The sequence below is a fragment of the Vicia villosa genome, unplaced genomic scaffold (genome assembly GCF_029867415.1).
Source record: "Vicia villosa cultivar HV-30 ecotype Madison, WI unplaced genomic scaffold, Vvil1.0 ctg.000422F_1_1, whole genome shotgun sequence".
Lineage (NCBI taxonomy): Eukaryota > Viridiplantae > Streptophyta > Magnoliopsida > Fabales > Fabaceae > Vicia > Vicia villosa.
The window spans coordinates 321944-337911 of NW_026705199.1; the positions used below are offsets into that span (position 1 = coordinate 321944).

Consider the following 15968-nt stretch of genomic DNA (forward strand, 5'->3'; position numbering starts at 1 on the left):
AGGTTCTATCGCGGGTTTATCCTTGGAGGAGTTTGAGGGTTTCCCTTTTGTTTTCAAGAAGGTGAGGATCCTAGCCAAAAGGGAAATAGTAGCGGTCATTTGGTTAACAACGGTGTGTCGTGTTTGGATGCGGCGTAATGCGATCATTTTCAAGAACAAGTCCTTTAGTTTTACGGATTGTATGTCGGAGATCACTTTCATTTCTTGGAAGTGTTATGTGCTAGTCATAAACTTGTGCATAATTGTAACTTTTATATTTGGAATACTCTACCCCTCACTTGTTGAGTAGTAGAGGTTTTCCGTTTTGTATTCGGGTGGAGTATTCCTTACACTCCATTTATAATTCTATTGTTTATTGAAAGAAAGAAAAAACATAATTGGTTTTAGATATCTTTTATGACAATTTACATTTATAAGTTACCTGAACCGCTAATTTTATCAAACACTTCAATTAACTTATTAGTTATCAGTCTCAACAATCAACCATAAACTATAAGTTATCAGTCATCAGCCATCAGCTATAAGCTATCACATAACTTATCAGTCAACCGCTATTTTTACCAAATAGAAAAAAAAAAAACAAATTATATCAAAATAAAATAAAAAGATATGAAATAAATAAAAAATAAATTTTTGATGGACAAAATCAAAATAGATATGGGTGATTTGTTAAATATTTATGATTGATAACAAATAAAAGCAAAAAGATTATTGGATTGAGTGAATGTGTGCAATAAAAACTAGAATTTAATTGAAATAGATCGATAATGTAAAAAAATTTACACTTTAAATTAATCACAACCGTTGATTAGTTTATAATGTTTGAATTTTATTTTAACTTTTAAAGAAATAATACCATTGGTTTGTTAAGATGCGATGATGGTGTAAAATTTTTACATTGACAATACATAGCAATTAAAAAGATATAATTAAATTTATTACATCAACAATAAAATTTATTTAAATTAAATTAAAATTAATAAAAATATAATAATATGGATACACGCACAAAATATGAAACAAAATATATTTAAAAAAAAATAAAGAATCAAATTTATTATGATAAATTATGCTAAAATAAAATTATAAATTAATAAAAATAACTATTTAGTAGGTAAAATAAAAATAGAAATGTGTAGCTGGATAATTATTTATATTGAAAAACATGTTGATAAACCATTGTTTTATAAAATTTAATAAAATTATTAAAACAATTTGTTATAAAATAATTAAACTAAAAATACAATATTTAGGATACATAATAATCGTAAATATGTATAGTTTGTTAAGAAAAATGTGAAAGCCACTAATATTAGGGTGGAGACTAACGTAACCACCTTTTCAATTTTAAATTTAAAAATAAATATAAGTTGTTTAGTAACTTATTTTAAAATTTTTTAACCTAAATAAATTTATAAAAAGGTTACTCCGAATCTCCCTCTCCTAGCCTTAGTAAAGATGACGGCCAGAAGAAAGAAACAATCTGAGCCAACCCTAACATCGTTGCATCTTCCGTTTGATCTGGTGGAAGAAATACTGTGTAGAATCTCCGTGAAGCACCTCATTCGACTCTGTTGCGTATGCAAGTCATGGAATTCTCTTATCTTCCGAGATTCCAAGTTCGCCAAAAAGCACCTCCGCAAGTCAACCACCAGCCACGACCGCCACCATCTCATCCTAACTCCTACTTACCCTTACTTTTCACCTCAGTTCTTTCTTTTACATTCTCCAATTTCCTCTATCCTCAACTCAACATCAACTTCTATTGTTAAACAGTTCAGTTACACTATTAGAGAGATTCTTATCGAACGAGCTTATGGTAATAGAGCTTCCACTTGTGATGGCATAGTATGTTTTAAGATTGATAATTCTTCGGCTGTGTTGTGTAACCCTTTCATTCGAAAATTCAAAATATTGCCTCCTTTAAAATATCCTTCTGGTGAAATATCTTATACCTTAGTGCATGACCGTTTCATTAATAATTATAAGATTATTGCGGTTAATTGCACGCGTAGTAGCAAAATAGAAGTCAACGTTCATATTTTGGGTACAAATCATTGGAGAAGGATTCGGGACTTCCCAGATCCTAACCTTATTCTTGTGTCTAGATTGGGAACGTTTGTGAATGACTCTCTTAATTGGTTGGTATATGCTGCTGCACCATTCATTGTTTCTCTAGATTTGGAGAAAGAGTCTTATGAAAAGCTTGCATTGCCGGTGTCTTATCAAAAGCTTGCATTGCCGGTCTTTCCTAATATTTCCTCTTTTATGATCTTAGGGACATTGAAGGGTTGTTTGTCCCTCATCTTTGATAAGAGGGAGAAGTCTTGTGATGTTTGGATTATGAAAGAATACGGTAATGAAAAGTCTTGGACTAAATTGTTAACTGTTCCTCACATGAAAGAATGTGACTTTTATTGCTATATCAGAGCATTATATATTTCAGAGGATGAGGATGAGAAAGTGCTGATGGAGTGTACGAAAATGGGAATAAATAGTTTGGTTGTTTATGATTCTATAAATAATACTTTTATGATTCCTGAATTTCAAAACTACATCTCCACCAAGATGACACCAGAAATATATGTTGAGAGTTTGATATCACCTTTGTAGATGTTGTGCTTCTTGAAGTTAACATATGATCTTGTTATTTGTTTAATGCTTAGTCTGATTCCTAGTAACTTGATGGTATATGCAACTTGAGTAATTATTATGTTTACTCTATTTTTTATTATATGAATCATAGTCAAATTAGTTTTTGTTATCTAATATTGAATGTACTTGCATATTTTGACGGAAATTATCTCCATTTTTAATTATGTATATACTGAGTTTTAAACTTCAAGGAACAACTTTGTCTGTCAGAGAACATGGAACCAGTCCAAAAGTTTGAGAAACAACTAGCTAGCTCTTTATATTAACAACAAAATGATGCAAGATGTTTGTACACTTTTGGAATCTCAGCTACTTCAAATAATAACTGATGAAGCAGAAGAGATTAACAATTTCATTTAATTTATACAACTTTTAGAACTGAATTTAATTTACCTGACAAATGTCTCGTGATTATGACAAAACATATTTTGGTTGGCTCTTTATTTCTTTTACAAATGCTAATAAAAGAGAGTGATTAAATCTTACAGAGCTAGAATTAGGCCTTTCTGATGCATTACATTGCTGTAGTAGCGAAAAAGAAGTTGAATGTTTAGTTGAAAAGAAAATAGCCAAATCCTCCCACATGGAAAATTAATAAAACTTTTTCACCAATTGGGCTGTAATAATTATAAAAGAATGATACTTGCTTATCTTATTATGTCCAAATGCATCATCAAAGCTAGCTGCCACTCTTGACTCTAATGTCACCCTATTTTAACTTCTCTTTTGATATGGTCACATATATAATTTTCTCTGCAATTAAAATTTCACAATGGATTTCAGGATTTTATTGACAGTAATCCATTGAAGTGCAAATTCAACTCATAACCAAATAATTTCCATGTGCATCCACATTGACTATTGTATTTTCCAAATGGGCCATGTTTTTAGACATCTATTAGATATAGTTATTAAAGCTTTCTGATGTTACATCTCTTGGAGCATGTTCCCATCACAGAATTTTGAAAACTGTAATGATGAGGCTGATTTTTAGAATTCGATCCTTGAATTGCATATGTAAATAGGAACAAAAAAGTAGGTTAATACTATACTACAAAAGAAGCCAGATCTGGGGGTAATACATATACAATACAGGTATAAGAAGTTAACAATGATATTCTAAGCCACTTATCATATACTCTTAACTTTATTACCTATCTGAAATGAAATAAAAACCTTTTTTAGTAGCTCCTTTACAACATATGTTGTGATCTAATATCACCCATTACAAGATGAAATCCCTCATTTGAGTAAATAACTAAAAAATAAGAAAAATAATTTTATTAATGATTTAAATAGGTAATGAAATCAGTAGCATTGAGTGAAAATATAAGTCAGTCACATATCTTCTTAACTGTAAAAGGAATTAGACAAGTATAATATCACAGTTAAACAGTACAGTTCTCCAAAGAGTTGGCCGACAACATGTCATATGCATACCATGGAATCTTGCTCCTTAAGATATATAACCTTTTCTCTCACCCTCTAAAAATAAACCCTTTTAAGTTTTTTTTACATACAAACTAACTTATATCTTTCTTCTTTACCATCTTTTTCTTAAAGCAACCAAACAATCCATGATGTCAAAATATTATCTTAAATAAAGTCTTTCAAGTTGCCATGTCAGTCGTGTCTTTATTACATCACCAACATCATGGTTGAGTCATCCCACAAAAGGCTCAACATTCTCTTCCTACTTTTCAATCCTTTAAAAACTACCTCCTTAGAATACAAAGGGACTGATCTAAACAAGTGGCGATAGCTTCCTTAACATTCTACCAACAAAACACAAACCTTATTCATCATTCAACATGCAGACATCACTTCTTCACGAGCTAGTTGTTCCAATCATACATGACCAGTTTCAAAAGTCGGATAACAGATACTTACTTGATTCTGCCTCTCATCCATGTCAATATCCATCTAAACATCAAAGCAAATGTAAGACTTTCTTTCCCTTTAAAGACAGACGAATCACGATTATCTATTCTAATTTCATTAAGTATGGACGATTTTACTAATATAGAGTGCTTCAATGTTTCAGGTAGAGCAAGTTCTAACCAAAAAAAGCGCAGCAGGAAGGCTGATAGTAATTTTGAAACTTCAGTGAGACTAGGGACAAACATATCTGAAACTATTAAAAGGAAGTTGAGCTTAGAGGCAAGAATTCTTCAAGTGGGTGGAGAGGAGAAAAGTTCATGAATTATTTTAGTATGATCAAGGGGGAGAGGCTGTTGAAAGTTTGCCATTGTTATCTGTCGACCACATCTGGCCCTCTAGCTGGTCTCCTCTTCATCTCCACTGAAAAGGTTGCCTTTTGCAGTGACAGATCAATAAAAGTCTTTAATCAGAAAGGTCAAATGTGTAGGATCCACTATAAAGTAAATCATGAACTAATATACTGTACACAAACAAACCTCTCCTTATTGCGACCATTCTTGCAAACGCATCTTTCGGGAACTTCTTAAATATTGGGAGAGTGATGAGATTGTGGCCAAATCTGAAAATGCAAAGAAGATGAGAGCATCTGAAAAGGGTGGTTGCCTTAATGCTATTGGAAGTATAAGCACTGCTGAGCATGTTCGTCGCATGGTAATAATTATTACCACTTCTCAAAGTTATAATTTCAATTAATAATTGATATTATTAATTATAGTTTATTTTGTTATTTAGACTAAGGAATTAAATAGACCTCCACTTATGACCGAGCTGGTTGCGAGGACTCGGAAAAAGAAAACAGGAGCTTTTGTTGACAGTCGTACACAAAAAGCTATGGTAAGTTATTTAAGCTATCGGTATTATTTTTTTAAGCTATCTGTATTATTTGGTTAAGCTATCGGTATTATATTTGGTTAAGTTATCGGTATTATTTGGTTAAGTTGGGTATTATATTTGGTTAAGTTATCGGTATTATATTTGGTTAAGCTATCGGTATTATTTGGTTAAGTTGAGTATTATATTTGGTTAAGCTATCCGTATTATATTTGGTTAAGCTATCGGTATTATTTGGTTAAAGTTGAGTATTATATTTGGTTAAGCTATCCGTATTATATTTGGTTAAGCTATCGGTATTATTTGGTTAAAGTTGGATATTATATTTGGTTAAGCTATCCGTATTATATTTGGTTAAGCTATCGGTATTTCTTTAAGCGATGAATTGTGATGTATTTGGTGGTGATTGTGAAGTGCCGATAAAGTGTTGATATATATGAATCAAATTGGTGATCAAAGTTAGAATGTATGTGTTATAATGTATGAGTTAAATCGGGATTATTATTCTGATTTATTAATTAATTCCGACAGGTAGAATGTATGTGTTATAATGTATGAATTAAATCGGTATTATTATTCTGATTTATTAATTAATTCTGACAGGTAGAATGTATGTGTTATAATTTTCATGTGGCATGTGGCATGTTGTGGCGTGAAAATCATGTGGCAACTAAATTTGTGGCGTGAAATTCATATGGCAACTAAATTATATTTAACTTTTTTTTGTATGTGTAGGATGATTATCAGGCATTGCTTGTACAATTTCTGACTGCTAATCCTCAGTATACTCCAAGACCGGGAGAGCCACTTCATCCAATGTAGATTTTTGTCTTTGGAGTAAAGTCATTGGCGGCAAGGGGCCTAACGGGTGTTTTTTTGGTGGTGGAAATTTGGCAGGCACCTTGAGATCTGATGATAGAACTCTATATCAAAGAGTTCTCGACGGGGAAGGAGGTTCACGTCATGTAACTTTAACAGATGAACAGAGAGACACTGTAAGACAATTAGCGATAAATGAGGTGAGGCGTGAGGCGGCGGAACGTGAAGCGGCACTGAAAGCCCAAATGGAGGCCCAAATGGATGCCCAAATGAGGGCAATGCGGAGTGAGCATCAGCGGGAAATGGAGGTCATGGCGAAAAGACAATCGGATATGGAGGCACAAATGCGACAATTTATGCAATCCTTTGGTGGAAACCAAAATATGGGGAGTTCTGCGCCGACTGATCAGGAAAATCTAAATGAGGATGAGTTTCCCGACCCGGATTGATTGTTGATTTAGTTTAGTTTTTATTTTGTTGTTATAACTTTTAATTTTGAATTTGTGTAAACTATTAATTAAATTATAATTACATTATTTAGTAATATTAGATTTATAATTTTACTTTCTTAATTTTAATATTAGATTTATATTTAGTTTATTGAATTAATTTATAAATTTTAATATATTTAGTTTATTAATTTAATTATATATATATATATATATATATATATATATATATATATATATATATTTGGTTTTTTCAAAAAAAAAAATATATTAGTGACGTGATTTCCATGTCACTAAGTAGTGACATGAAAATCACGTCGCAACATTAGACATTAAATGCGCATTTCAGTTGACTCCTAGGCAAATTTAGTGACGTGATTGCCATGTCACTAAGTAGTGACATGTAAATCACGTCGCAACTAAAGTTGCTTTTCTGACCCAAACGCTGCTACGCCTGCTCTGACTGAAAATGCAGTGAAAATCACGTCACTAAAAGTTGCCACCTTATCTCCTGCGACGTGAATTTTCACTTCGCAAATATTAGTTTGTGATGTGATTTTTTGGTTAATGGCGTGATATTCACGTCACTACTGAGACTTTTTTTTGTAGTGTGATGAAATACTCTTTTTCTTCTTCTTGTACATTATAAAGGAATAGTAATCATTAGAAATTACAGAAGCCAACACCAATATATTCAACCTTGTTTATAGAAGCCATATGTTTTGGTATCTTAATTCAAATGCATACCATGTGCTATATATTATAGACATGTATCTGTTCAAAGAATGCATGCAATGGCACGTATAGAGTTGCGTGTCATATCCATAAACATTTTAAAGTTTCAAACAGCTAGGAACACGACCATGCATACAAAAACACATTTCATAAACATGCTAAAGCTTGAAACAGCTAGAAAAAAACCATGCATATATAAAAACACATTTTTATTTAAGTTGAATTTGAGTTGTAAACTTTTTTGGGAGTTTGTTTAGAGTTTTTTGCTGTTTAAGTTTTGAACTATTAAATGTGAAAATGTGTTTGGATAAAATTATCTTTTGAATTAGTGAAGAATCTAGACATTATTTTTAATGGGGGTGGAAATTGATTACAAGAAAATAATTTATAATATTTAAGTTTTTAAGTAATAAATAGTTTCATTGCAAACAAAAAATAAAATCTAAAACTAGAATTGCTTATGATTTTTTATATTTTAAATATATTTTATAAACCACATACATCAATTTCTTGACTACTTTATTAGAGTATTATCAATTTATCATAAATTATGGATTAGAAGGAATTTTTTTTGTTACATCCTATTTTTAGATATTAGTTGTTGTTTGTTTGTTATCTTGAAAAATATGGTTTTGATAATCAGTATTGCAGTGACGTGTAGCATTAAAATTGGAATGATATATTATTTGGTATTGTACCTAAGGTAGAATGAAAATTAAAATGAAAAAAAGAAAAAAAAACATGGACACTTAGGCGCCACCTTAGGTGGCTTGTTAGTTCTAATTACACATTGGAGCCACCCCGGTGGCGCATATATTTTAGGTTTTGTGAGTTAGCGCCACGGGAGGTGGCTCCTACGTGTAGGCCACCTCCCAAACCTGGTCATACAGATAATTTTCTTGAAAACCTAATTTTTTGAGTAAATTATTTTTTAAACATGGTTATTTGGATTTTTTTTTCAAAAACAAAAATATGTAAATGATAAGCATTGTTGTTAAATTAAAAATTACAAATTAAAAATGTTTGATATAATAAGCTGTTGTTTTTTTAAAAAATTATAACATATTAAAAGAAAAATGTTATAAAATAATTAAAAATAAAACATTCACTATACATAATATTAAATACGTATAGTTTGTTGAGATAAATGTGAAAGCAACTCATTACTTGATCAATAAGTTGTTTAAATTTAAAAATAAGTATAAGTTGTTTTAAAGAATTAGGTTACTTAATCAATAAGGAATCGTAGATGGTATAAAAAAAAGTTTAACCTGAAACTCAGTCCTTCTCTTTAGGTAGCAAAGGTGATGGCCAAAAGAAGGAAACAACCTCAACAAACCCTAACCCTAACATCACCGCATCTCAGCGGTTCTCTTCCGTTCGATTTGGTGGTTGAAATACTGTATAGACTCCCTGTCAAACACCTCCTTCAACTCCGCTGCGTCTGTAAATCATGGAATTCTATTATCTCTAGAGATTCCGAGTTTGCCAAGAAGCAATTCCGCTTGTCAACCTCCAGCCACGACCGCCACCACCTCATCCTATCTTCATCTAAGTTCCTTCTTTCACATTCCTCAATTTCCTCTATATTCACCTCCACATTCACTACTGCTACTTCTACTGTCAAACAGTTCAGTTACGGTAAAAGAAGTATTCTTAACAAAATAGCAGATCGGAATAGCGCTTCCACCTGTGACGGCATCCTATGTTTTAAGATACATGATACTTTGGCTCTGGTGTGTAACCCTTTCATTCGAAAATTCAAAAGATTGCCTCTTCTGAAATTTCCACACCAATTCCATACCTCATATACCTTAGTGTATGATCGTTTCACTAATAATTATAAGATTATTGCTGTTACTAATAGTTATAAGATTATTGCTGTTAATACGAGTAGAATGAAATACGAAGTCAGCGTTCATACATTGGGTACTCGTTGTTGGAGAAGGATTTTGGACTTCCCAGGTCCTGACCTCATTCCTAATTCTGGATCAGGAACTTCTTTGAATGACTCCGTTAATTGGTTGACAAGTGGTACTACTGATTGGGCGTATTTAATTATTTCTCTTGATTTGGAGAAAGAGTCCTATCAAAAGCTTTCAGTGCCAGTCTTTGATGTGGATTTCCCAATTTCTATGATGAGTACCTTAGGGACATTGAGGGGTTGTTTGTCTCTCCTCTCTCCCAGGGACACGTTTTATGATGTTTTGATTATGAAGGAATACGGTGATGAAAATTCTTGGATTAAATTGTTCAGTGTTCCTCAAACGAATCCATGGGGTAATTGTCACTATACCAAGGTATTATATATTTCAGAAGATGACCAAGTGTTGATGGAGTTTTGCAAGGGTTGGACTGAGACGAAATATAGTTTGGTGGTTTATGATTCCATAAATAATACTTTCAAGATTCCGAAATTTCAAAACAACATCCATGGTCATATGGTGGCAAAAGAAATCTATGTTGAGAGCTTGATTTGTCCTTTCTAGATGTTGTGCTATGGGACCTGCTCATCTTGTTATTTATTTTATGCTTATTTTGATTACTAGTGGTGACTTATTTGGTTACTCTTAGTTTATGTTATTTGTTTGTTAGTTAGAGCTGTCGGTTTTGTCATTGCACATTACATTTTATAAATTTGTCTTACTATTTAATCTACTATTCTCAATTTTGTTTTGTGTATCATTAGTTGGTTTCTTTATTTCGCTGCAATGTTTGAATCACATTTTGCTTTCTATGCAATTCTTGGCCTTAAACAAGCTTCACTCAATATCAAAACTTGTGTTCTGGTAGAAGTCTCAGTCTACTATGTGATATATATGTGACTAATAACTTCTGTTTTACCTTACCAGAACATTTCTCATTTGGATTGTTAGCATCTTTTTTATATCTAATCATGTTCAAAAGGGTGGACACTAGGTTAATTATAAATATCAGTAATAGTAAAATAAAAAACAAACTACAAACTAAAATGAGTGAAACATAAACTATAGCTGGAATATATTTTCCATCTCATAATATAAAGGGAAACATAAACTATAGCTGGAATATATTTTCCATCTCATAATATAAAGGGAAAGATTACAGCTGATATAATCTGGAATGTGTAACTTATGCATTCACGCACAACATAATCATTGATGTTTAGTTAACATACATTATAATATTAAGATGCTACAACTCCTTGAAAATGGTTTCGTAGATAAGAATAGCGCTTGCTTATCTTAACATGTGCAGTTGAATCAGTCAGAGCTAGCTGCCACTCTTACCTTCTTTAACACATTTCCATCTGGCTGTTATTGTTTGCACACAACACACGGCTGCATGAGCATGATCCTTGCATTTCTAGTTTTTACATTAAAAAATAACATGTGCAGCGATTGTATTTTATCATTCAGATTTTTCCGAGTTTGACTGTATTTGGAAAAAGGACAAGTGAAAAAAGAACATCAACAAGTTCAAAAGTATAATATAGTAAGAAAATGAAGGTTGTGGAATGTGTGAATTGGAAGTAACAATGCCATCGAAAAGCTCTGCTGATGCTTATACCGATTTTTCCAAAACAGTGCAGGTCTCCAAAGGCTTTGCCGACAAATGGTAGTTAAAGGGTCAAAGGCAGAATAGAGTAGACAGCCCACGTGTAACTGATATGGTCACTTGTTGTTTGGATTTGATTAGACATCATCACCACTTTAATGTTACTTAATTTGAAGAAATTGGGAGGACCACAAACATTGTATTTTAAGATATGGCACCCATGTTTTTGGGAAAAGGATCACCAAATCATTTCCATATACTTTAGAGGCCTTACATTTCTAGTTCCACCGGATAAAGTTTATATATCATAAAGTGAGTTTGCTGACAGGGCAATGTTGGAAATGGAATGAAAACTGAGTTCTAGCCCCGGGCCGGCTACTGACATATTGTGCTAAGAGCCGACCTGTGTAGCACTGACATTTCATATCGAATGCTATATTACACATATTGTTGTTTGCTAAAAGTATATGAATATATTCAATCACTTTTATTTGTTTAATTTCTTTTTTAGGGAAAATGCAAGTTGACAATTCATTGCCATATCATCTTAAGCGATGGCGTGCATGTTGCCAAAAATTTTCTTACATGTACAAGATATTCCGTAACTAATGTCTGTTAGATCATAGAACCAAAAGTTTAAGAAGCAACTAGCTTTTTATATTTATAATGTAATGTTAAATATTTTTACATATTTGGAACCTCTGCAACTTCAAAAAAATAATTGATGAAGCAGTAGGGATAAACAATTTGAAAATTTCTACTTTTCTCTCTGAGATCGATAGATAACCTGTTGCAGATATCTTAAAGCTTTCCGGTAATTAAAAAAACCCATAAACCAGGAGTCAAAACCATCCACGGTAACTATTTCTATATATTTTTCCGAAGGTTTCTTCACATTTTGACTTTGGTTGACATGTTCTATCTTTTCATGTGGAATAGAGACCTGAAATAGTATATACATATTAAGGCTAAGGCTGAAAACAGATAAAAGGAATTGCGAGCATTAACATAGAAATTACAAAAAAAAGTAAGAAAATTCACCTTATAATGAATTCTAATAAATTCTCCTTTTGGAGAAGTGATCTTGATGGATTTTTCACTGCAAAAAGCAACTTTGTGAGTGGATATGAAGAGGAGGCCTGCTATAGGACCTGATGTCGTTGATAAGTAGCATTGTGATGCTTTCAATAACTTCTCTCCATCTTTAACACTAAAAAGTTTCATAAACACTTTCTCTACTCCTCCAACTTGAAGAATTCTCGCTCCCAACCTCAATTTCCCTTTTACGGTATCTGTCATCTTAGTTAGAACTGAATTTAATTTACCTGAAACATATAAAAATGACCATGATCAATAAAATTAAATTTGATGCAATGCAAGTATTTGATTGATGAAATATAGTTCTGGTAATGAAGATGTGTCCTACCTTTCTTTGATTTTGTGATAGACTTGCAGTATTTGCCAGAAGAATCAGGCAAGTATCTCTTTGAGGACTTCCCAACCGGATAAGTTGAGCTGATAGAGATTCCATTAAGTAGGTCATGAAGAAATGAGGTATTCATTTTAGTGTTCTTGCCTTTGAGGAATTTGTTTCTAGCTTGTAAAAAATGTTAAAGAGGTGTAGGAATATGGTTGATGAATGATTGTATTGTAAATGAGTATATATATGATTAAAAGGAAACAAGGTGAGGGTTGAGATTTTGGAGGATGAGTCAGCTAAGGATCATCATGAAGACTAAATGAAAAAAAGCAATTCAAAAGTTGAAGATTACATGTCTAGTTGTCTACAGGGAATAATAGTTTTATTTGATTGGACAATACCATGTGGCTATGATAAAACAAATGTTAATAAAAGGGAGTGATTAAAGGTTTCTGAGCTGGAATTAAGCCTTTCTGATGCATTACATTCATGTACAAGGGAAAGAGAAATTGAATGTTTAGGTGAAAAGAAAATAGCCAAATCACTGCCACATCATCCCAATGCCCCCACATGGATAATTAAACACTTACATAATAATTTGATTGAGCTTAATAAAATTTTCAGCAATTGGGCAGTACTGCTTATAAAAGAATTGCACATGCATCACCAAAGATAGTTATTTGAGATAGCTTCCATTGTTAACTTTGTGAGGTCATCCTTCTTTAACTTCTCCTTTGATAAGGTCACATGCATTTCCATTTGGCTATCAGTGTTTGCAAACAACTCACTGCAATGAAAATTTCACATGAGATTTCAAGATTTTATTGAAGTACAAAATCAACTTATAACTAAACACAAGTAAAGGGAGAAATAGAATAGAGTAGACAGCACACATGAGACTGATATGTATAGATTTGATTAGACATCATAACACTTTAATGTTACTTAATTTGAAGAAAATGGGAGGACCACAAACATTGTATTTTAAGATATGGCACCCATGTTTTTGGGAAAGTAAATCAGAAAATTTCCATGTGCATCTACACTGACTATTGTATTTTCCAAAAGAAACATCTTTCTAGAGGCCATGCATTTCATAAAGTGAGCTTGGTGACAAGGTATGTTGGAAACGGATAGGAAATTGAAATCTGGCCTTAAGCCGGCTACTGACATATTGCGCTGACAGCTGATCTATGTAGCCCTGTCAAGATTTTGGTTGAGTCATCCCACAAAAGGGCTAAGATTCACTTCCTAATATAAATAATACATTCCTTAGAATACAAGGGATTGATAAAACCAAGTTAGCAAAACACATACTTTATTAATCAATCAATATGCAGACCTTAAGTCAAAACACCTCATCTAAAAGCCTAAAAAGCCTTTTAAGTTTTTTTTAGAAAAAAACTAACTTATATCTTTCTTCTTTACCATCTTTTTCTTAAAACCACCAAACAATCCATGATGTCAAAATATTATCTTGAATAAAGTCCTTCAAGTTGCCATGTCAGTCGTGTCTTTATTACATCACCAACATCATGGTTGAGTCATCCCACAAAAGGCTCAACATTCCCTTCCTACTTTTCAATCCTTTAAATACTACCTCCTTAGAATACAAAGGGACTGATCTAACCAAGTGAGCATAGCTTCCTTAACATTCTACCAACAAAACACAAACCCTATTCATCATTCAACATGCAGACATCACTTCTTCATGAGATAGTTGTTCCAATCATACATGACCAGTTTCAAAAGTCGGATAACAGATACTTACTTGATTCAGCCTCTCATCCATGTCAATATCCATCTAAACATCAAAGCAAATGTAAGACTTTCTTTCCCTATACAGATGGGCAAATCACGATTATCTATTCTAATTTCATTAAGTATTGACGATTTTACTAATATAGAGTGCTTCAATGTTTCAGGTAGAGTAGTAAGTTCTAACCAGAAAAAGCACAACAGGAAGGGTGATAGTAATTCTGAAACTTCAGCGAGACTTGGGACAAACATATCTGAAACTATAAAAAGGAAGTTGAGCTTAGGAGCAAGAATTCTTCAAGTGGGCGGAGAGGAGAAAATGTTCATGAAATATTTTAGTGTGATCGAGGGGGAGAGGCTGTTGAAAGTTTGCCATTGTTATCTGTCGACCACATCTGGCCCTCTAGCTGGTCTCCTCTTCATCTCCACTGAAAAGGTTGCCTTTTGCAGTGACAGATCAATAAAAGTGTTTAATCAAACCTCTCCTTATATCTCAATTTCCCTAATCCAAGATTTGTTATGTGCAGGTTGTCATTCCCGCGAAGAACATAAAGTGTGTGAATCAAAGTCAAAATGTTGAGAAACCAGCACAGAAGTATATAAATATAGTTACAGTGGATAATTTTGATTTCTGGTTTATGGGAGTGTTCAAATATCAGAAAACTATAAAATATCTCGAGCAAGCAATTTCACAAGTTTAGATGAATCTTCCTTCCCAAGTCCACCATATGTGCATAATATAACTAGACGATGCTCGAAGAAAGCTTCATGTTGCGATTACAAACATTAAGATATAAAACTGAGAAAAAATGATAACCAACAAGACAAGCTATGAAAAGTGACAGTTTTAATAGAAGCTATTGGACTTTATGGATCGTATTGATCATTCAGAAGCAAAAAATATCTTGCGGAATTCAGGCCTTGGACTTTTCCCCCAAGATTGACTAATGAACACATATGCACATGGTTCATTCAAATCTGCTCAAATGCTGACATTGTTGTCAACATAGTGTTGATAAAATTGTGGATGCAAGAGATCGATGGATGGTAGCAAACAAGATCGAAGGACAGTGGATAGAAAGATTAAGCAAAACTATTAGGAGTTAAATTTCAAGCACAATTACTTGCATGTTTTGAGGAACTTTCGAAATGTATTTAGACCATAAAAATTCTTTAATAAAAACTTGTCTATAGTTATGCAAACGTGAATCTAATTTTAGTCAGTTAGTTTAAACAATTTGCATGAGTAAAGAGATTGGATATTCTAATGTGTTGGAGCATTAGGATTGGATCCTGCAACAGAGGAAACAGATACAAATTTTCGACCTTTCACTCTTCAGAAGAACATACCTAACTAATTACATTCAAACAGAACAGGATCAAAATAGGACAACATCAATGGTCATCTCTAAGTGTAGGGAGTTGTACACCAACTTTCTGTTTTTCTATGATTTTTTGTCTCTTGAAGTTAATCAAAAGAAATTGATATTAATAATTAATCAAAAGAAGATACAAAAAAGAAACAAGAGAGGGACGCTCACAATGGTCATATAAGGGCTTCACATTGATCACTGACTCTTGTCAACTGTCACAACATTGGGATCATCTAGATTCAATAGATGTTTCTGAATAAACATAGAAGGAAGCAATGCAAAAAAACTGTGGATTATAATGCAATTCAAGCATGGAAGAAAATGAAAACCTAATTCGAGTTTAAATTGCGGTTGGGATAGAGGATGTGGACCATGCGATTGCGGTCATTGTGGTTGTTGCGATACGTATTGAGGTCATTGCAGTGTGAATTTTGATTAACAAGAGTTTTA

General features: G+C 32.7%; 5 protein-coding genes across 5 annotated transcripts; 4 read left to right on the forward strand and 1 right to left on the reverse strand.

The window, feature by feature from the left end:
• Positions 1-1458: 1458 nt before the first annotated feature.
• Positions 1459-2613, forward strand: LOC131628072 (F-box/kelch-repeat protein At3g23880-like). Its single transcript, XM_058898933.1, has one exon. The coding sequence runs from the start codon at positions 1459-1461 to the stop codon at positions 2611-2613; it is 1155 nt and encodes a 384-aa protein (XP_058754916.1).
• Positions 2614-4416: 1803 nt separating this feature from the next.
• LOC131628097 (putative GEM-like protein 8) lies at positions 4417-4998 on the forward strand. The gene is made up of 2 exons (XM_058898962.1): positions 4417-4596; positions 4700-4998. The coding sequence occupies exons 1-2, from the start codon at positions 4467-4469 to the stop codon at positions 4855-4857; spliced, it is 288 nt and encodes a 95-aa protein (XP_058754945.1). The 5' UTR covers positions 4417-4466; the 3' UTR covers positions 4858-4998.
• Positions 4999-8737: 3739 nt separating this feature from the next.
• On the forward strand, positions 8738-9919 carry LOC131628073 (F-box/kelch-repeat protein At3g23880-like). Its single transcript, XM_058898934.1, has one exon. It carries the CDS (start codon positions 8738-8740, stop codon positions 9917-9919), a length of 1182 nt encoding a protein of 393 aa, XP_058754917.1.
• A 1780-nt stretch (positions 9920-11699) lies between these two features.
• On the reverse strand, positions 11700-12744 carry LOC131628095 (GEM-like protein 4). The gene is made up of 3 exons (XM_058898960.1): positions 12394-12744; positions 12009-12292; positions 11700-11910 (listed from the first exon to the last, which is right to left on the reverse strand). Exons 1-3 carry the CDS (start codon positions 12527-12529, stop codon positions 11725-11727), a joined length of 606 nt encoding a protein of 201 aa, XP_058754943.1. The 5' UTR covers positions 12530-12744; the 3' UTR covers positions 11700-11724.
• Positions 12745-13920: 1176 nt separating this feature from the next.
• On the forward strand, positions 13921-15328 carry LOC131628096 (putative GEM-like protein 8). The gene is made up of 3 exons (XM_058898961.1): positions 13921-14209; positions 14313-14581; positions 14673-15328. Exons 1-3 carry the CDS (start codon positions 14080-14082, stop codon positions 14844-14846), a joined length of 573 nt encoding a protein of 190 aa, XP_058754944.1. The 5' UTR covers positions 13921-14079; the 3' UTR covers positions 14847-15328.
• The last annotated feature ends 640 nt before the right edge of the window (positions 15329-15968 follow it).